We start from the raw sequence: 22,725 nt of genomic DNA, 5'->3' as shown, positions 1-22,725 counted from the left end.
ATACACACATAGACACAGACACACACACACACACACACACACACACACACACACACACACACTCACACACACACACACACACACACACACAAACAGAGGTCCTTTGTGTGTCTGTTTCAGTGGCTTCTCCTCAGGAGGCTCTTGTTACCGTCACTTACAGCCTGCAACAAAGAGCTGAATGTCTTTTCCACCCAAAAAATGGATAAGAGAGATGGAGGAGGGACATGTCCTCCATGTCTTTAAAAACTCCCAATATAATGTGTACGTCTATATGTGTGTGTGACCCTAAAGGAGTTTTGAGTGTAAAATATCTTAGTGTTATGTAACATATCAAATTAGTGCAAATACCAAGTTATGATGAATTAGGTCTTGCTTCACGCTCTCTAATGGCTGCCTCAGGTAATTTAGTTTGACAATGACTCATAAATATCAGCTAAAGGCAACTAAAGCGAGGGCAACAGGTCAGATAGCAATGTAGGCGAAGCATCTTTACAAAAAAATTATAATCCAATATACTCACACTCCTAAACAGATAGTCGGGTTGTCCTGTTTAACTTTAAATAAAACGATGTACATAACAAATAGCTACAGGAAGTTTACTGGTAACCAAGGTCATATGCGGAGACACTGTCAAGCAGTGTTCCCATGAGTTACAAGTTACACGCTCTGAGTTCTAGTCCTAAAAAGACTCAGATTAACTCCTCAGTAAAATGAATTTGAGCAAGAATCCCTATCCGCTTCGAGGGGGTTCCTCCGTGGCACATCTTCACCTTTGACCTCTTGAAAGAAGAACTTTCAAAAGCAGAAAGTTTACAGGGTGTGTTTTGTTCTGAAAGAGGTGGAAGAGAACCTCAACTGTTCAGCCCCAAAGTGTCATCAGACACAGTTTATAAGAGATGATAGAGTACACTACCAAAGTGCAAGATACCATCCCTCAGGAGTTGGTGGAAACAAAAGACAGAGCTCAAAGACAAGGCTTGTATTCGTTAGGTGATTCCAGTGATGCTCCATAAAAGTGTAAATGACCAGTTGTTTGCTTTTAGAATGATTTTTCAATTTAACTTAAAAAGATAAGAATGTAAGTACACTGATTAGTAGAACTCAGATTGAATTATCCTACTTATAAAGCAGTTATTTTAATTCCTTTAAAATGTCATTTTAATTTCACAAAAAATCAAAAAAAAAATTATTTAAAGATTTGGTTTCATTCCAAACAGTCTGAATATTGTCTGCAGTAATTCATGGTATAAAAAAAACACACTGCTACACTCAACGTCTGGCTGGCATGATAAAGCAAAAATCCTTTTTTAGCCTGTCGGATTACCTGTCGGTTGTGTGTACGTGTATGTGTGTGTGTGTGTGTGTGTGTGTGTGTGGGGGGGGGGGGGGGGGGGGGGGGGGTGTACTCAGTGACACAGCACATATATCCTCATTTTAATGGCTCTTCTTTAGCGGAAGAGCTTAGTCTAATTTAAATGTGTTCTCTTCCTTGAGCTCATTAAAACACCTCTTGTGTGCAGGAGCTTGTTATTTTTTTTCTGTCCCCAAACATGCAAACACAAGCACATGTCAAGCACGCAAACATATAAAACACACATGTAAGCAAATAAATGCATATAACCCTGAATGCATATAACTTAAAATGTAAAATAGCAACCAATGATGAGTGCTAATGTTTGTATTTAAACACATGAATATTGTGTTTTTGGCTAATTGACAGACTGATTGGGGCTGCGTGAATGCGTGATGCTACCTGGCGCCTTGTTACCAAACACAGGATGTGTGTTTGCCAGGACACATTCGATCTATTTCAGGTCTACTGTCAGAGTTGATGAGGTGTGAAAATTAACATGTTGTGACTGGACTTAAGTAGCTGATTATGAGTCTTTTATAATGCTGTTTGAAAAAGGATCTCTTACTGGTATAAAACTGAAATACAATAATGGAAAATTTGTCCCCAGATATGTTTATAAAAAAAACCATCCAAACTCAAATATGTTGAGAAATCAATGGAAGGAAAAGTCATACTTTAAAGCATGGCAGCATGAGTAAAAGAGCACGTACTTTCCTCTGCTTCCTGCACTAAAGCTGCTCTAATGACTCTGCACTTTACATGCACAGGTGCCTGACACCCAAACTACCTGCTCTGAAGCTTCAAGACCCCCCAAGATGTTTTTCACTTTTCCACCTCCTCTCCCCCAGCGTCTCTGTCTCCAACCTTTGACATCTTCTGGGAAAGTTTTTGAGTCTAGCACATTGTTTCTCTCAGTCCCTTTTCCTGACCGAAAGCTGCAAATAATGAATCAATCAAAGAGAGCTTTGATATTCTGACCTGTCGTGTCTGATCTTAAAGAAGATTTGCTAAATGTTCTTCAGTGGTCACAAATGAAACGCTTTAAGAAAATGAGCTCACACACTCCAGATTTGAGCAGTGATTTACACTCTTTTTTCCCCCCCAGTTTTATGTAATTCTTAAGGTAGCCAATGTTCATTAAAGCTGCACTCAGCAGAGAGTCTCTGAGGAACATCTTTGAGAGTTGGCCTGTGAACATAATTAAAGCTTTAATCTCTGTTCTTGGCAAACAAGTTGTGATGTGGTCCCGTGGGTTTTTACAGGACAACCCTATGACCTTTGAATCTCATCAGATAGATGTTGAGTCATGTTTAATCTCAACTGACTCCATCCAGCGTGACCATTTACAGACTGAATGGTTTGATGACAAAACGTTTATCTTTACATGGAGAATTCAAAATATTTCCTGAATGTATGACGTATTGTGTACATACTTATAGGACATGATAAGTCCTCATTGTTGCTTTCAGCTTGGATACAGCTACAGCTCTGCCTTATTATCGCCATAGGCTGATATGGTGATGCTGAGTAAACACTGGTTTGCATGTCCAGAAGAGCAACATTTTCTTTTCTTTTTTCCAACATATTTTTATGAAAGCAAGTTCAAAACATATAGTGCAATTGGGATGCAGTCAACATTTTTCTTTTTTCCTCAGAAACATTTAAAAACCCAATATCCCTTCGCCCTGTAAACAACCCTCCCAGACCAACAAATGGACCTCTAAATACAAGATAGGAAAACTTCACAGAAAAAATAAATAAAGAATAAATAAAATACAATAACCAAACAAATAAATAATAATAATGAAAATTGAAGAGACAAAGATAACAAATGGGCATACCACATAGGTAAATAGGAAAAACAGCATAACCTGTAAAAGAGACAGAATCACTCATGCACACTGCTCAACTTGATCAATAAAAGGGACGACAACAACAGCTGCTCACATCCAGGCTACCACCTAAGCGGCTGAAGAACCCGCGCACAGAAAGAAGTAAGGTCAGAACATAAAATTTGGTATTTAATTACGCAGGGGGGGGGGGGGGGGGGGGGGGGGGGGGGTTGCGGCTGGACAGGCACGAGAGGACAAGGTCAGTATCGGCAGGTGAAGGTGTACTACTACAATACCTCGTCAGGTGAGAGTTTCTCAAAATATTGAAGCAGAGGTCTAGAAGAGCAACATTTTCATCTATTTAAAGTCACTTTGACCTTTGACCTCTGTTTTTGGCACCACAAGCTTGGACATTTGGTGCTGTACACAAGGCTTTGAGATTATTTATTTTACAGCAAAAAGCAGCAGCTGTAAACTTTTAAGATGAAAGTGGTTAGAGAGAACCTAAATAGTAAAGTAGTTGTCCATAAAATCATAACAACGAGCTGAAAAGCCCTGTAACGCTCTGTAGACAGGGACGTTAACGAGTGTTGTTCATTTTCTGTGTGATTCCACTGAATACAAAATACTCATTATGGGTCTTACAAAATATTTAAAAGCTGTCATACTAAAGAAACAGTCAAACCACTAGTCTTAGTAGTTAATTTATCAAGAAGTTAAGCACACTGTCGTGGACATTCCTCAGGTCTGGGTCAGCAGAACAAGCTGTACAGTACATTAAATGTTCCCATGTAAGGTTAACAGGCTGGATTATCCCACCTGTGTCCCCACCATGACTGTGTGACCCTATCAGACCTGACCCCTTACACGACAGCTGACGCAAGAGTCACCTATAGACGTTCTTAAAAGTATACATAGTACATAACAACACACAGTACAGCATGGCGAGCTGTGATGATCCAAGTAATGGGGCCTCAGGGTAAAAATGACCCTAAAGGTAGTAATGCAAACACTTTATGGTATTAAAACACATACAGACTATAACTTTACAAAGTGATATATAACGTTAAAATATGGTTTGTGACACGTGCACATTGCAGCTGACAGCAGATATAAGTGTTTCTTTCTCCTGCTGTGAGCATACAAGAGCAAAAGCTGGTGAAAGGCTAAATAAAAGTGAGAATTACCCTTGTCATACATAAAAATATGCTCATAAAGGAATGTATAAATGTTGACAATACTGTTAAACACAATGATAGTATAATGTTTTGACTTTTGCTTAGGGATTTTTTGGACCACAAACTGTTCATTTTAAAGCAAAGGCAATCAAAAGGGTTAACAGGGGGACACACATCAGCAGCCTTCATCTGTAAATAACTACTGCAGAGATACTGTGGGAATACACCTCCTAGAGAAGAGTCTCTAATGGACATTTGACCCACTGATGAGCTCCAGGGTCAAAGGTCACTGGCCTTCCTCTTGAAAGGCGACGGACACGTCCTAACAGCCAGTCATGGCTCGTGTCAGCTGGCACTAATGAATTGCTGACACCGAATACATCGACATCCAGTCAAATCAAAACTGTTATGACACTGCCAGATCAGGATTTCACACTTTTCTTAACACCTTGACTGATGAAAGAAAACAGGTGTCTCCAGACTTTTCCAGGCAGAGCTCAAACTTTTTTTTACAGAGTCACAGTGTTTCTGTCATACTTTTCCCATAAGTTTGTACATGTCTGACAATCCACATTCCCGGCTGAACTTACTTGGACATGGAAACAGGAATATAAGGATCTTTGAATCAGGTGAGTGGTCTTAACCGCAGCTAAACTGTAGCTATTTTAAGGTCAGCCCAGAAGCATAATGTGTTATTTGTTTCCCTGGGCGTCAGAGGTCCGAGAGAGAGAGAGAGAGAGAGAGAGAGAGAGAGAGAGAGAGAGAGAGAGAGAGAGAGCGAGAGAGAGAGTGAGAGAGGAGGAGAGAGAGAGGTTTAATTTGAAGTTCAATCCATGACTTCTTGTATAACACATTGGAAACACATTACTGTAATTCATTCATTCTCCAAACAGGAAAGACTTGGTGGGAACTCACAGACATTACAATAACACAGGTCTTTGGATTTTAATTGATACAACAAACATCCTTTGTCTACAATAAACAACAGATCATCATCGAGATAAAAATCAAAACAAAACAATGATCCATTTGTTTGGATGTCACAGCTTTCTTAATACTGTTTTGACAAGTTTACCTGAAGAATGACCGAAAGACGAAAGACATAATGCAAGGTATCAAAGGAACCCAAATCCTCCCAGAAAACACAACAAGACAACTGAATAAAACAATTAATAAACTCAACCTAAGTTTGGATTGTTTTCCTGTCTTTTTTTTCTTCAAACAATATGTTTCAGAAAGAATGAAAATGATCGGTATGACAATCCATGATATACACCATACCCCCTAAAAGGTTTACAAGGTTTACTCTGTTCAGGAATACACTAAGGAGTAAAACTTTATGACATTCGTGAGAAAGTCGTTTATTTACTAAGGTATCCTATTTTTACACATGTGGTTTACGCTTTCCATTTTCTAAACATTACACCTCTCATAAAACTGGTGAAATTGTGAACTTTTGATGTTGCTCCATTTGCCTATTGATACTTTTTGTAAACTGAAATTATTACAGATTATATGAATGCTTTTAAAAAATAACATGATGAGCTGTTCAATGACATTTTGGTGGTTAAAATAAGACCAACCTTGAGCAGCAGCAATACTAACACTTGATTTACACTTTTCTTTTTTCCATTGGTAAGACATAATAATGCAACATAAAAGGCAACATTATTCAAACTCAGTCGAGGGAGATAACATAACGTTACATTATTTTGCATAAGTGTTCAGAGCTTTTATTGGCTGGAGGTGAGACGTATGACCCCTTCCTCCGTCTACCATGGCAACTTCAAGGACCCGGAGCTGAGGAGGGGTGTGTGGGCGGAGCTACTATTTGAGGTCCAGGTGGTCGAATCTGCGTTAAAAAAAAAAAAAAACGCACCAAACATTAGGAAGAAGTGAGCGACATTATTGAAACAGCTCGACCCTGAAGCTCCTGGTAAGCAACCTGTGTAAGTGAGAAATCTGTTTTCAAAGAAAGCAAGCCTCCGGGATCTGCAGCTTCGGTGGTGCGTCGGAGGAAAAACGGACCGAACAGGAGCGAGTATTTTTCCAGGGTTCACTTGTAGATTTATTTATTTTTTTAACCAAAGAAGCCAACTTTTTCCGAACAAGTGCAAGGCGGCTTGTTCCAGCGTCAAGTGGAGCTATGTTCAAGAAAAGCAAGAGTAAAGTGCTGGTGGATTATGCGTCAGAGGAAGACGACATGTCCTGGCACTATCATCACTCCTACAAGGTAAGAAGACGGATGGAGAGGAAACTCCAACAAGTCACTGATAATAATGAAAATCAAATCATGTCTGGTGTCTTTCCATAGACAGACGGATTTAAAAAAGGGCTAACGTGTAGTAAGGTTTCATGTGTAATATCCAACCAGCAGGTTTCACTTGTTTTCAAAAGTGTCAGAATAAAAGGCTAAAAAGCTCACAGCAAAATGAGACAATTTCCCCAACTATTTGAAGAAAAAACAATTAAAATAACTTGTTTTGGAATTTTCAAAAGTCCTAAAGTGTATAGGCAAAAATTTTAGACCGTTGATTAAATAAAAATAAACACTATATCCTATTAAATGATCATTTCTGCGAACTGTAAAACACACAATGTGAAACTAATCCAACTGTTTAAAAAAAAGAAATGTCTCTTGTGAAAACTGATAAACTTCCTGAAGGTGTCTCACACTGTCAAAACGAGATTGTGATGCAGAGGGAGGAGGAGGAGGAGGAGGAGGAGGAGGACAAGTGCTCAAACTCAAAATGTTATGTCAGCTGAGGAGGAGACTAAGGTCAAAGAAGAGACAGCCCGTTATCTCCCCAAAAGAAGCAAACACAACACATTGCAAAACAATACTTTGAAACTGATATCAAATATGCTTCTAAAATGGAAAAGGCTGTTTATTTTTTCGTGTAAAATTTAGGAATTTGGCTGTTTTACAATAAAGAAATGAATTTTTAAATTTGCAAAAGTCAAATGTCATTGAGCACTTTGCAAACAAAACCAATTTAAATCAATTTGTAGAAATAGATTACAACATGTAACCTAATCGTGTCCTGAAGTTTGGATAAACAGCACCTGGAGTTTTCTTTATTGGTGATACTGAGTATCATCTTCAGGGTTATTGGAAAATGATAGATTGGAAAACACTCATGACACAAACACACTCCCAAATGCACGAACGCTTACTCAGGTGAGCCGCGGTGTGTGAGGTCTATCTCTGTATTCTCCATAACAGCTTTTGCGAACAGCTGGACTCTGTCAAGATGTGAGAATCCAAGATAAGACATTCAACACACATACACAGGGTAAAGACATCCAGCAGTCCTGTCTCTGATGAAATAGGGAGCTGACATGTTTATTACTCCAGCTTCTTAATTCTCTTCAATGTGCTCTGATGTAACTTGTGAAGAGCAAAAAGAAACAACATCTGGCAACTGCAGTTTCTTAATTTTGCTTTGATTGACAGTAAAACCTGGCCATGTGATCTACTTCATGTTGGAGGCATCATGCTTTTGGCTTATGAAATGCTTCTTTAAAAAGTTTTAATAGAGTGTACAAAAACATGAATGCATTTAGAGGTTTACGAAATAAACTTAAATACTCCACAAAAAATGTTCATTTGTTTGATTTTAGGGCTTTTTATGTCTTTGTTAGAGAGACAGGACAGTGGACAGAGTCAGAAATTGTAAAGAGAGAGCGAGAGAGAGAGAGAGAGAGAGAGTGGGGAATGACATGCTGTAAGGTGCCATAGGTCGGATTCAAACCCAGCCCCCCCCCCTCCCCACCCCCTTTGAGGAGAACAGCCACTGTACATTTGGATGGGGGGTACAATACAGTGATACATAAAAAAGTTAATGTTTTTGTTTATAATACAATCTATATAGAAGTTACATTTTAAAAATCAGCATATATGTGTCAGAGAAGATCAACCAACAGCATTTCCCATCATTTTTCATCTGTTGTTGTTATAATGTTTTGATCTGTGACCTTTAGCTGGGATTTATTATCCTGTCTTCACATGCACCCTGGGAAGCAACGCATGTGGCCCTATCCCCTGAAGAGCTGCACAGAGTTGAGTTTTTTTTACTTCGGTTTTACTAGCCAGCAGAATTGCTTTGGCACTAAGAGCTGATCTGAGATCAGACTAGAAGGGTCTCCCCGGAATTCCTGGGAGAGTCATCAGGGAGGTCTCCTCCTGTTGCCGTGGCAATGAAGTACATCCAGGGGTCAGAGGTCGGATCATAAAATGTTAAACACAGAGGAGAGAGAGTCAGAGACGTACTTGCAGTGATACAGGATGAAACAAGGATCACAAAATCATGATTACACAGTCTGGACATGCAGGCTTTTCCTTCCCTCCAAATATTCTTATACTATCTACCCTGATCTACCTCTCACAGTGAGAGGAGAAGAGATAGATTATCAAAGACATCTTTTTTTGTGGTCATATTGCATGAACACCTCTTAGCCTTTTTTGTAGACTTTTGGAGGGGTCAAAACTAATAATAATAAAATCTGACTGAATGAGAAAACTGAGTAATGAACTTAAAAGCATCATTCATTTAGTTTAAGTTGAAAGATGTTAGGGTGAAGAATACAGATGACTTTAAATGTTCACTACTCTGCCAATTAATTTGCTGAGTAACCAATGAATAGTCCAATCCAGGTTGACATATTAAATCTTCTGTCTAACCAGCAATCAAACATTAAAATATATAGGCTACAATTTATTTTCTGAAATACAAATAAAAGCTGCAAATCTTTACAGTTTCGGAGCTGATAACAGTTTCTGTCCTCTTTGCTGAAAGACTGACTAATGCTATTAACCTGTCATCAAAAATAAGTGTCAGTTATGTTTCTTTATATTATTTGTAAATAAAAATAATCAAATGAATGTTTTTATGAGGGGGAAAGTATAGCACAGGAACACTGTGTAGGTAGTCAACTCACCGTAAGTAGAGATGTGCTGATACCATATTTCCGTCTGGATTCCAATTCCCTTACCTAAACTTGAGTATTGGCCAATAGTTTGATTTTCTTTTAATGTACATCATTTTGTGGAATCTGTTGAAATTTGCTAGCCTTGAACTACAATACACTTTTTTGCTCGGACCACACTGTTACTGTTACTGTTACTGTACTGTTGTGAAAATTGTACCTTAAGCCAGTTGATTTTTTTAGGGACTATGTGATTATAGTATCAGATGGTCAACCTTGACTTTCATACTTTTCAGGCAGTATTGGAGGCAGATGCAGATAATGATTTTGATATTTGGACAACTTGAACCAGGGCAAGGAAAAAGCAGAGACACATATAGCACATACAGAATATGTATATGTATAAATATTAGTTTTTACTTTTTTTGTCAGAAAGTGTTAATGTGACTCAGTGTGTTTCCTTTGTGGTGTTGATGCTTTACACTAAAATACTTATTTACCAAATCCTGTTTTCCTCCCTTTTTTTTAATTTTTTTTATCCGGGAGAGTTTTTGTGGTTTTCCTTAAAAAAACAGCTTCCTCACAAATTCATACCATACCTACACTCAGAACAAACACGTCTAGTGTTTTTACTGCTGGGCATGGGTACATGAGCAGTGAGGGTGGGGGCCTTGCTCATGGGTACTAATGTAACGTGAGGGTCCGATGTGTGCTGGATGGATCACTCTAGTTAAGAGAAACAGAAGGATGGAGACGGATAACTTTCTCAGCAGCACTTTACTGTCATCCACATTGTTTCCGCAACACAACACCAACACTTCCTTGTTCCTCATCACATGTCCCTTCATTAGCCAATCTTTTTTTTTGCATACAAATACAAAGTATGTTTTCTTGATGAAAATGTTATTTTTATAGTCTTTAAAAAACACTCAGTCCCTTTCTTTTCCACTTCCTGTTATCTCTGTTAATGTTTTATGGCAGAATAAACGATTTACATGTCGTGCCAGGCAAATTAATTCAAACTTTACCACTGGGTTACCCATAAAGACAGACTCAGACAAAGACCAGCAGGCAGACAGACAGAGACAGGACAGTTTAAAGGGATAAAACATTCATACGCACAAAGGGGGGGAAAGAGAGAGAGCATGAAATGCAGGATTTGATGTTAATATCTGCACCCCCTCGACAGTGCTTAGGGGCGACTACAGTGCAGGCCCTGTGCCGCAGCTTTCTCTCCCACCACTCTCTCTAAGTTCAACAGGCTGTAAAAGGCAGCTGTGAGCTAGCAGGAGGTTGCGTGTGTCTGTTTGTCTATGGTTTAAAGGGCTAACACACCTGAATACTTCAATAACAACATGGTAATCCTGCTGCCAGGACGCTCTTTCTGAAGTTGGATCACAAGAGTACAGATCAGGTCTGAGCACAACCTTCAGACGACCTCTCATCTAAATCATTAGTGGTGAGGAGAGGAAAGGTAAAGCTGAGCGGATCATCTGTTCAAGTGGGAAAGGGTAACATTTGGGAGCTTTGTCTTAAAAGTTCAAACCACATCATCATATTATCATATTTTTTTTATTTATTGTTGATTACTAATTATACGACTGTTTTTGAGCTGTTGTAACAAATACATTTCCCCCAATATGGGATCAATAAAGTTTATCTTTCTCTTTCTCTTTATTAGGCTGATAGTACTCATGTTTATTCATTTGAAACTGCAGCTATAGGAACAGTTAGCATAGCATAGCATAGCTTAGCATAAAGACAGACACAAACTATACTAGCATGACTTGGTCCAACTCATTGCAACTCAATGCTACTCTTGTAAAACCCTATTGGAATAAAATAAGTCAATGTAGGTAGTAAGTCAATCATCTGCTTACAAATGCTATGCTGCATGTCGACCATGACTGGCAAATGTTTCCTGTCTTTATACTAAACTCATGTAGCTAACGCCTAGCTCTGTAGCTTCATGTTTACTTTAGCAAAGAGATAAAAGAGCGCTTTCAATCTTATCATCTAACTTTCCACAAAAAGTCATGTTTCACAAAATGCCGAACTATTTAGAAAAAAAAAGAACGATCTAGGACTCATTTTTAGTAAAAAGTAAGGCAGCACTGCTGGGAAAAAATAGTTCCTGAGTCCTCTGGGCTTTTTGTTTTTGTTGGTGCGTTGGCTTTTGGAAACTACAACTGGTAATGTGGTGTTGAAATTCACGCTGCGTCTTTATTGCCTAGTAATCTGGCCTTTTTAAAGACAGCACTTAGCTACTAAAATTTACACACTAGCGCACAGGCTCAGCCAGAGAGAGAAAGAAAGACAGAGGAAAAAAAAAACCCACCCCCCGAGGTGTGAAAGCTCTACAGTACAGTCTCTTTCCCTGATTCCTCCCTCTCCTCTCCTCTCCTCTCCTCTCCTCTCCTCTCTCTTTCTTTGTTCCGAATGCTTTTACGTTCACACAGTAGTCAGCAAACTTGTGTGAGAGTGTGTTTGAGTGTGTCTTTGATCAGCTCAGGTGGCGGAGACTCAGCAGACTTTGCTCAGACATGTCCGACCACCTCCTCTCTCCCTCTCCCTCTCCCTCTCTCTCTCTCTCTCTCTCTCTCTCTCTCTCTCTCTCTCTCTCTCATGGAGTCGTTAGATGTGAGAAGTTCTTACAGCTTTGATAACTTTACAGTAAATCTGGCTCCACTTCTGTAGTCTCAGGTTCAGCTGAACATCTGATGGTTTCTCTCTCCCTTCTTCTTATGATTAAATGTTTTTAAGTCTTTTGGAGCTAGTCTAAAGCCAGCCATAAATCTTTATAGGTTAAGTGCATGTTACGAAAATGAATCCAGTCAATATTGTCAATACATTACTAATAAATGAGAATTCTCCTAACTAATTTCTTGCCAAAATATGTTCAATTTTAGGAGCATATAGCCTCAAGGATCTGTAATACTATAAGCTATGTGTATAAATATAGACAACCTCATATTGGGGTTCCAGTCTGTGAATTTCACATCAAGTTTCGGGGTTGCTGAAGCAAGGCACAGCAGGAGCTCCACATACAAACACAGTCAGACATGCACACACACACACACACACTCCCGCGCTCCCGCCAGCCCCGCTGGCTCTGCTGCTTACAGTTTCTACGCTGTAGACAGTACAGAGGGGGGGATCATTTTCGTCCCCCGACCCATTGCGCATTTTATTTGTAATGATGTCAATATACATTCTTCCGGGGCTATAAATAAAAGTTTAAAAAAGTCGTCAAAGTTTCTCAACTCTGTGTCTGTCTCTGACTATTAATTTCACAAAGAGAGAGACAAACTCCTCAAATTCAAGGTGTGTTGCTTTGAATGGCTTTACTTCTCGTCTTTGTTCAGGGATTTTATCAGGACAAGACTTGACACGATACTACTGCTTCAACTCTTGAGGCGAGTGCTTAGCAGAGTCAAATGATTGTAATTAAATTAGATTCAACTTTATTGTCATTACACTGTATACACTGTGTACAATAAAACAAAGGTGGTTTTAAAGAACAACGGGGCAGCTGCAATGTAGCGAATGTATGTGATGTGAGACGATGACAGTGTAGACTTGTGTGTCAGTGTATCATTGCAGGTGGGAATTTTTACCCAGCTGAGAAAAAAAGACTAAAATTAATACTGATACCTCTGTGTCACCTAAAACCAAACAAGATCATCAGCGACAAGGTTGATCATTTGTAGATGATTCATTTCAATGGCTCCGGCCCCTACCTCCGGGTTGGTGTCAAATGAAGTATCAGCACACTGCAGAAAAGCCTTTCTTTACATTTCCACAGCAAAGATTAACAGTGACTGGCATGATTGATTGTTAAAAGACAGCAGGATGAGCTTCTCATCAGGAAACACTACTTTCACATGAACAGGACAGGATCAGCAAGGAGTTAGGAGGTATCACTTTGTCCACAGGGGTCACCAAACTCAATGCAAACCAGAAGTTCCTCATGGTAGCTTTACGTCCAGTTAAAACCTATTCTTTAAGGGTGTTGATGATGGTCTAGCCATCGCGGCCCATGAACGGAGGCTATAAGCCTCCAATCAGGCAGCCCAGGTTCAAGTCTGACCTGCATCTCCCCTCCTGCATGTCATTCCCTACTCTCTCTCTCTAGATTTCCTATGTTATCAACCCTCCTATCTGTAATAAATACAATCAAAAGCCAAAAAAATAAATCTTTAAAAAATAAAATGTATTTGACCTTGGTCCAAAACTCAGACCTACATGTCTTGGTATTCATGAATCATTATGACTTTTATTATAAGAATTAGAGCACTTAAGAACAGCAACAAAGAGCTTTACATAAAATAATAGAAACAATGAATATAAAGTCATTTTTATACATGCTGAACGGAAGACAAAGCTTGAAAACGGACGCTTAGCAAAACAAAAATATTTCCTCTTGTATATACACATGGAGTCATGCTGTGTAATTGCAGCACTCCATCCACCCATCCGTCCATCCATCCTGCTGCAAGCTTACTCGACAGCAAGCTAACCTCTCTTCTACAGGAAGACCAGCACATACTCCTTACATACACATGCCTGCTGCAAAGTGTGGACGCTCTGTGTTTTGTTTGGGAGTTGCTATTTGTGTTAACTCACTGCTGCTCTGTGTGTCTGTGTGTGCGTTTCTGTGTCTCAGGATAAAGACATAGAAGGAGAGGAAGAGGAGGAGGAAGCTGGGAATGCAGTATCCAAGGTAAACAACACAACTTCAGAGCTAGTTGGACCCAACACAAACACACTATTTGTGAAGTTATGAGTCGCCTCTTGTGCCCTTATCTTCTCACACATCGACTGTATTCATTTCATACGCTCACAAAAACATGTTGTGTAAACCTAAACAAATCAATCCTGTTTCTCCAGAACTTTCTTCATCCTTTAACCAATGTTCCTGATAAACAAACATATAAAGTCTTTCATGGTCGGGCTGAGGTAAAGCAGGACGGTCAGACGACTGCAGTGTTTATCTGTAAACACAAGGCCCTCAACGGTCACCCCCTCAGTTATCTTTAACCTTATCACTGGATGACTGTCTTGTTTGCTGTTATGGGTGTTCTCATACTTTCACCCTTATCCCACAATGCACATTTTCAGGCTGTGTTGAAATTCACTAAAATCTATAGGTTAAATACTTAAAGGGTAATTTTGGTTTACTAACTGGTTTCAAACTGCTTTTGGCATTCATGTTAAAGCTTTGTATTCTACTTTCTGTCAACTCAGTTGATTGCTCATGACTGGCTTCATGTATACTGGCAACCAATTTTAACATGACACTCTTTACAATCTGAGAGATGATATAGTTTTAAAGTGTAACCTGGTTCAGATATTGTCTGATAATGATGTAACAATAGTAAATATCAAGCATTAAGTAGAAGAATTCAGACGGTGAACTGATACTAAATGATGGATTTACTGACGGGTTCTCCTAATCCAGCTTTTGGTAAACAACCTATAACTGACCTTTGATTGTTTCAGACTCAGTAAAAGCGAGTGATCCAAGGAGTTAAAGTACACTTTTTTTTTTTACGTTAAAGTTTTGCATAACAAAGGTTAAATTTGGCTGAAAGTCATATCGATTCTGGTTGTGAAAGATTCTTGTGGCCTTTGTGTTTGCAGCAGCTTTATCTGCTATTGTGCTCATTCCAAGCAACTTGTGTTTGAGATAAAGTGCTTTGTGTAATATGTAAAATCTCCCAATCTGTACCGACAACAAGTCTTTACTCAGAGGTCTGGTTGTGCCTGAACTCTTCTGACCATCTAAAGCTCGAGTATAACCTCAAACACTGTATTTGTCTCTGAACTGTGGCTGCTTTCCTCCTGTATGTAAAGCCCATGTAGGTGACTCAGTTCATAGGACGTATTTCACAACCTGTCCTGTTTGTGAGGATAAGAGTGGCTGGGCCTGAGAGAGGAAGGAAACGCAGCATTCTTTCGAGGAGCCGGCCTTTTGGATGGGAACAATCATCGTGAAAGAAAAACAAGGCTGAAAATAGCCACAGAACGCTCTGACACTGTGGAAGTCTACAATTCTTCCACTGTCGTCGTTATATGCTCATATTAGGACACACTAAGTACAGAGTCCTGGACATGGAGGTTACCTTTCAATGTAAAAGGCCAACTCCATTTCTAGATAGAATGAGATTTATTTTATGGTGCTGTAAAAAACTTATTTTAATATATAACTCAAAAAAACAGGCTTACTGAAACATGCCTGATATTTAATTTTAGTATTGAATAATAAGTCGGTAAGTAGTTGGACCCGTAAGCAGTCAGTTAGTGGCCGGATTGTGTCCGGGCCTAAGTGTATGAGAAGCATGTCTCTCAATAACTGAGTGTAATAACCGAATTTTCCCTCGGGGATTAATGAAGTAAGTAAAATAAAAAAGCTTGGCTTAGCCTAAAGACTGGGAATAGAGGCAAACAGCCTGCCCCGCTACTAGCAAATGCTCTGTGTAACCGAAAGATTTTTTTTGTAGTTTTCTTGGTACAAGCTGTTTTTTTATTGAACTGATTGATAGCTAACTCATGGCATAAAAGAAAAAACATTTTATTTAACTAGTTCCAGTCATTTATTAAGATGATTGTGATAACTGACAAGTTTCAAATTCTCAGGTTTGAAGTTGCTGTTTGTCTCTCTGGAAGTTCCTCTGGGAAAAAGATTAGATTTCTTTTGACTGGGGTAGCCCCAACGCGGGGAAGAATGGCACAATGTTTTTGTGCATACATATAGCAACCCCTTTGATCTACACTAGCATGTAATGGCACCATATAAATCATCTTAACTTAATTCTCTAAGGACTGAAAAAGATGATGTTTGGTCAATGTCAAAACTTCAAGTACTAACAAACGGGAATTTGCTGCAATGAAACGCAAAGAAAGCTATAGCATTCGGTTGCAACACAGTCAGAATAATAATCATTTTATCAGAGCTACATAGAGTTCGACATATTAATGATATCACGAAAAGAGCAGAGAAAAACACACTGCTAAACAGAAAAAATAATGAAGCAGTTTCATTACAACATGGAACACAAATCGTACACACAAATACAGTCTGTGGTTGTGTGCTGGTAGCAGGATATAAATGTCCTTATTCTCTGTCACTCACTCGCAGCGTTTGCGTTCACACATACAGCTCAGCCAGAAAATTTCTGGACGTTGTTGTGCATTTGTGAAAGCACCAAAAGGGGGGTGGCCATCTGGATTTCAAAGATTGTGAAGGCAACCCCTGGAATCTGCCCCTAGTCCTTCAAACACTTTCATGTTTGTTGTTTCTTGACTTGAACCAATCAACCAATGAAATTGCTCTTGCATTCTTTTGTTATGCTTTGCTGAGATTCAGGAGTTTGGACTGTCGGCATCTATACAACTGATGGCTACCCATACCAGCCCTCTCTTCAGCTAGTCCACAGAGATGGTTAAAGATTGTTCAAAGACTAAATGATCAACTTATTTATAAAAAAGAATGACATAATAAAGAGGAAGAAGCGAAAAGTCATGAAATGAGTAACTCCGCCCATTAAAGTACCGATATCCGAAGTTTGACCAGGTTTCTGTCTCAAAAAAAAACTGTCTATAACAAGTTATATTTCCAAACTCAAATGCCTCTTTAATCTCCCAGTTTCCATCAATGGGGCACAAATGGAAGAATTTGGTCCAATAATAGCTGTATTGTTCGGCCAGGCGTGGAGCTTCAGGTAAAGCTCCCCCACACAGCGGGCCTCTGTGAGCTGCTAGGTTTACCTACTTTTTGGCGGGAGAGATTAGCTGCCTCTGAGCTGCTTTGGATCTAGAGGCCCCCGAGGTTAAAGCTGAGGAGAATGGTGAATAGGCTGGCCTCTGTATGTGCAAACACGCATGCAGAGATACAGCTGGAATTTAGTAAACACATATATGCACTCAATCTGTTTTGGCATCTCTGGTTTCAAACTGCAGCAAATCTGATCCACGGTTTACACTTCACGGCACACAGGAAATAAGAAGCAGAGAGAGGAGGGAGAAAGAAACGGTAGAGACAGGGGGGTGAACTAGCATAGACTAACGTAAATGGAAATATTTTGGTGATAATAAACTCCATGAAACTGCCAGTGTTTTACCCTCGGGCATGTCCATGATGAGAGGCAAGGGGAGGATTGCATTTTTCCTTTATCAGCAGCACTGCCTGTCTCCTTTTGAGATACTGAAAATTGGCCGAGTTAACCAATCCATCAAATGTCACATAGTGTTAATGTGACAAGAGATCATGTGTGTTTATGAGTGTTGCATAAAGCATTTGTTCCCAACCTGGGGTCCGGGCTGCGCAAGGCTCTGTCTGCTTGGGAACCACTGGCATGAAGGACAAACCCTTTTGTTTGAGTTCATTTTATCTCAACTTGGCTTGTGAAGTGTAATCTCAGAACCGATGACATATCTTATTATACATGTTCCTGTTTAGTTTGAGAGATGACAGCTTTCATGTCAAGCTTTTTGTTCGCTTGTTTTAGCTGTTTTCACATTCTCTGATCTTGAACTCAGAGAAAACAACAGGGGAGATAAAGCACATGTGTTTGTGTTCTACATGCATGCTGTGCTTTGAATTGAACACATCCGCAATAGGTTAAATACATAAACAAAAGAGGCAGTGTACATGGGTTCACAAGGTCAGCTGCAGTCATCAAAAAATGGTCTGAGAATTTTTTGATACTGGTTCGGCCAAATCAGGCACGGGTGTGTAACAGTAAGCGGTATGACCTTGACAATTGACATTGAAATTCTTCCAAGGCATGGAGAGAAATGGAGCCAAAAGTTTGTTCCTCCATGTGGAGGGCGGTATCAAGCTGTGCGAGGGCAGGGAAGAATTCTGGTGTGACGGGGGAGACTGAGGGAGTTTCAGAGGGAGGATATGGGCTTTTGCTGGAATGTGCTTAATGTTTGTATCTATCTGTCTAATCTTTGGTTTTAAGGTGTTTTTTTTTGTAAGTAGCAAGACAAGCTGTTCATATAATTCCTTGCATTTATTTATCTGTAAGGAAAAATTTAAAATGTAATGACAATACACCTATAATTTTACTTGCCAAGAAATCGATGCACAGTTTTACCCAACTTTTCTTCTACAGTGTAGAAACTAAGCTAAAGCTAGTCGATGGTTATCATGAAATAAAACGTGCTTGCTTGTGAGCTGTGGTCTAAGCAGATGTGGTTACCTAGTAGACTAGCTGTCCTTTGTGTTTCGCTAAACTTCCCAGTATGCATGGTGATTAGGCAGCTAGAACCAAATGGTGCTTCATGTTTATGTGGTTAGGCTGGCAGGTTCCCCCTGTATTCACTCAGCTAAGCTAACCAGCTGCTAAGCTAACCGTACAGTCATAACAGTGGTGTCAAACTTATTTTTTAACTTTCCACAAACGTTTCATGTATACTTTAAACTATTCCTTTAAGGTTGATTGGGCTGCTGAAAACCCTCTTTCTACTGTACCTACCAATGAGATTCATATTTATTTTTGTTAACTTGAAAAGAGGGGTTTGGAACAGAACGTTTCATGCATAAGAATTAAAACGTAAGCTGTGCATGTTTCATTAGTTCAAAGCTACTGAAGCCCAAGATAGAATTAAAATAATGCACATTCATGAATATCAACCTGTGTTGATTTCAGGCTAATGTTTTTCTAAGTTCCAGTGAAGTTGATTTAATTAAACCAGATTTAACAAAGTTTTAAATCACTCACAAAATATGCACCAGATATGATAAGCCAACATGCAACAGATGAAGAGATTAGCTATGAGATAAAAAAAAAAAAAAAGCCATTCTGTCTTTTTTCTGTCAGGAAGCAAAGGTGAAGAAGATCATGTTGAAAAAAGAGAGGAGGGAGAAGAAGATGTTCTCCTCTAAAGATGATGAGCACTTCTTGTTGACTGGAATGAAGCTGCCTGACCGCAGAGGGTAAGATTACACAAGAACATGTTTGACCTTACATGTACAGTATACTCCTTGTTTTACATCCCAAGCATGTGAGGAAGATTATCTTAATCATATGTAGAAGGTATTATACTTTGAACCTTCTTTGAGTGTATAGTACGAACACTCAATGGGCCTCATTCACTAATATATGCGTATGAATGTTCTTACTCTGCGCATAAAAAGTGCATATGCAAAATCACTGTCTGATTCATGACACGTGCGTACTGGCCAATTTTGTTTTCACCACCATGCGTATGTTAGTGAATCAGAATCATCCCAAATCGCAAGACGTGTGCCCGCAACCTGCAGTCAGCATACTACCACGTCCCCATCTCCCCATGTAAGGACATCTGATTGGTGAATCAGGACATGAGCGGTGAGGTGGAGACATGTAGAGATGCAGAGTTGCAAGAGATGGCCCCCAAAAGGCAAAAAAGAGCGGTGTGTTCCCATTACAGGGAATTAGTTGCAGAAATTCCCTGCAGAATGCGTTTGCTGTCGGAATTAGCTGTGATAGGTCATTTGTCACACTCTTCAAACATGTTTTGATGGTCTGATGCGCTTAAAATGAATGAAAAGGCCAGTATACACACAATTAAAGTAATATGACCAAATATTAAACATCAATCAAAAAACAGCTGAGGTTCTCTGCTGTTAAAGCTTACCAAAAGATGAACTGCCAATGAACAGGTCACCATGGTAACCCAATTGAATTTGTCTGTGTGTATGAAATTAAATTCAAATACACTCAGTGGCTACTTCATTAGAAACACCTATCAAATGCTATCCAATTTAGTAGACCAACCATTAATTTAAACTTCTTAATTAACAATGTTCAGTTTTTTATTGACACTTCTGTAATTTGAGGTTGTAGTAAGTAGTTTTGAACTGGACTGTCTTTGTTAAGGAGGGGTTTCTAATGATTTGCAATCAGTTCTACAAACATACAGTAAGGTGGTCTATTATAATACATTTTAACATTATGCCGTGCAACAAAACCCAATCTGACCACAACCTCGGTCATAAGTGAAAAGTTGACATAACATCTTTAAGAAAGTTTTAGTACAAAATGGCCACTTCAGGCTTTGGGAAGTAATAAAATGTGGCAGTGCTGTTTATTGGATTGCATGAGGTTTTACAGATTTACCTTTAACTTCACTTTACTTAAAAGTATGTATCAGAGCATTCTCAGTTTCCCCTCGCCCTAAAAATAATAAAAGTGAAAATTGATCACAACTTTTCCACTAACTGAATTTAGATGTGTCAGATCTGCCCCGATCGTTTCTGTTTTACGTCGTGAATGGGAATATTGGCTAGTAATTGTCAAGTGTGAGAAGAAAAATGTGAATGAACTAGACTATTACTTAGTGGAGTCACGTACAACCACTGGTGGTTCTACTTCCTTGAGGAACATGTATGAAGAGGAAAACCTAAATGAATTTCCCCTCTGAAAAATGAGGGGGAATGCCTATAAAATGTCTTTTAGCTTGGGGAATGTTCTAATCTCTATAGTAAGTAAATGGCAAACAAACCCAGTGTTTTAGATGTGATCAGTTAACCCTTTCTCCTTTTCTACTCTTTTTCTTCTGAAGGTCCCACAAGAAAATGAAGGACGATGAGAAAGAGAAAGAAAAGAAGGACAAACAAGAGAAGGGCCATTGTTTCTGGGAGAGCGTTACAATGACCATGAGGCAGATCTCACCTGCAAAAAAACTGGAGAAGATGGAGGGCTGGGAGCCGCCACAACTGGCTAACCCAACTGAGACTGTGACCGACGAAGCCCAGAATGACAATAGCAAGAAGGTGGACTTGCCAGTGTCTTTCTCAGACTCTCTAAACCTCCCGTTAGAAATAGCTTCCTGGGGAGGGCAGGGTCTTGAGGAGGATTCATCCCGCTATGCTAACCTGACAGACTCCAAGGATTCAGCTGCTGCCATAACGTGGACATCCCGTGCCAAAGTCAAGCTGGCTGGCATCAGCAGGATGAGCAGAGGGATTGTGTCAGAGGGGGCGTGGGAGGGGTTCAAATAGTAGAGATGTTAACCTTAGAGACCCGTCCCTTTGTACCTGATAAACATCAGGAAAGAGGATGAAGACATGAACAAAATATCTGCTTGTGTCTGGACTGAACCGCTGTTGAAGTTGACTGGTTTTAGGATGCTCTGGTAAAAGCCTAAAAATGACACAAAGAGTTTGTCATTCTATTAGCTTTCAATTCCTTGAAGGCAACATTTGTCTGTTTTTCAATGGGCTTTATGCCAAATTCACAACACCGACATGAACTGTAAAGGACAACAAATGAAAGCCATAAACTACTGTACCCTTTAAACTGTGATATCCACTGGCCTGGCATTGAAATATGGTATATTTCCAATGAATGAGAAGCCTGATTTTCATTTTATCGCCTCATTATTCTAGAAAATAATTATGCAAATGTGCTACTGAAGACCTTTATGGTAGTTTTTCACTTACTGTCTGTCTATGCGGTCACATCTGGCCTGACGCCTTGATTTATACATCAGTAATGGACTTAAAATCTGTACAGTCATGAAACAAACAAACGCACCCTTTTGGATTCAAGCATATGTTTGTGATGAAAAGGAGGAACTGAAAAGAAAGTGAGTTCGTGTAGGACATGCACAATCCACATTTGGCTTTGCAAAGGGGATACAAAGTTCTGTTGTGCTTGGATTATGTGAGGGTAATAAAAAAAAAATCCAAGCCTTCCCTCAGTGTCATAGATTTGCCATTTGTAAATCTGATGCAGGACATTTATAAAATTTGTAGTAAAGAAAAGATAGAGGATGAACTCTTTTTTACTCCCACCCCACAAAGAAGCTGCTGAGTCCATGCTTGTACCTAAGAAGTGCCTTATATCAATAGAAACTTCATGTGTTTGTTGTATATTTCAATCAGACCAAATCATCCTGACTGCACACCTGCTGTTCTTATTACACTCTGTGAAGCTGCAGGCAGGTCAACCCAGCATGCATCTGTGCTGCATTCACTTCCTGGGTGAGGCAGTTCTTTGATGCTGTTTGCATATCTTTATATTGTATTAACTGAGACTACGTAGTCATTTCATTTCCACAATGATTAGATTTTTCCTTTAGGTGAATAGGAAAATGATAGTGTCTGCTTCCTTTTCTTTGTTTTAGATTCAAACTTTTTACTACATTATTTTTCCTATGGTTGCTTCACTACAAACAGAAGTGTACAGAGATGTACTGCAAAGCCAACTTCCTGGGACACATTTCTTAAAGTAGAATAAAGATTTAGTCTCAAAGTCTGACTCTTTTATTTCAACACTTTGCAGCCAGGAATGATTGTATGCCTACTGGGATTCTCTATCACCTACCTTCAGCATTTATAAATAAAAGTTATTTGTATTATTATTGTTATCTGTAGGGATTTACTACTGCTGAAAGTAAAGCTCAGGAAAGAACACTTTGCCTTACACTTCTATAA

General features: G+C 39.3%; 1 protein-coding gene across 1 annotated transcript; it reads left to right on the top strand.

Moving 5' to 3' along the window:
* Positions 1–5,383: 5,383 nt before the first annotated feature.
* On the top strand, positions 5,384–22,543 carry si:ch211-225h24.2 (uncharacterized protein LOC564539 homolog). Its single transcript, XM_020632888.3, has 4 exons — positions 5,384–6,597; positions 13,960–14,016; positions 19,124–19,239; positions 20,850–22,543. Exons 1-4 carry the CDS (start codon positions 6,511–6,513, stop codon positions 21,286–21,288), a joined length of 699 nt encoding a protein of 232 aa, XP_020488544.1. The 5' UTR covers positions 5,384–6,510; the 3' UTR covers positions 21,289–22,543.
* Positions 22,544–22,725: the final 182 nt, after the last annotated feature.

The sequence above is a fragment of the Labrus bergylta genome, chromosome 15, assembly GCF_963930695.1.
Source record: "Labrus bergylta chromosome 15, fLabBer1.1, whole genome shotgun sequence".
Lineage (NCBI taxonomy): Eukaryota > Metazoa > Chordata > Actinopteri > Labriformes > Labridae > Labrus > Labrus bergylta.
This window is presented reverse-complemented; position numbering and strand designations above follow the sequence as displayed.

Coding starts and splice junctions, on each gene's coding strand:
- si:ch211-225h24.2 (XM_020632888.3), top strand. CDS start 6,511: ATGTTCAAGAAAAGCAAGAGTAAAGTGCTGGTGGATTATGCGTCAGAG. Junction 6,598..13,959: donor ACTATCATCACTCCTACAAG/GTAAGAAGACGG, acceptor TCTGTGTCTCAG/GATAAAGACATAGAAGGAGA. Junction 19,240..20,849: donor AAGCTGCCTGACCGCAGAGG/GTAAGATTACAC, acceptor TTTCTTCTGAAG/GTCCCACAAGAAAATGAAGG.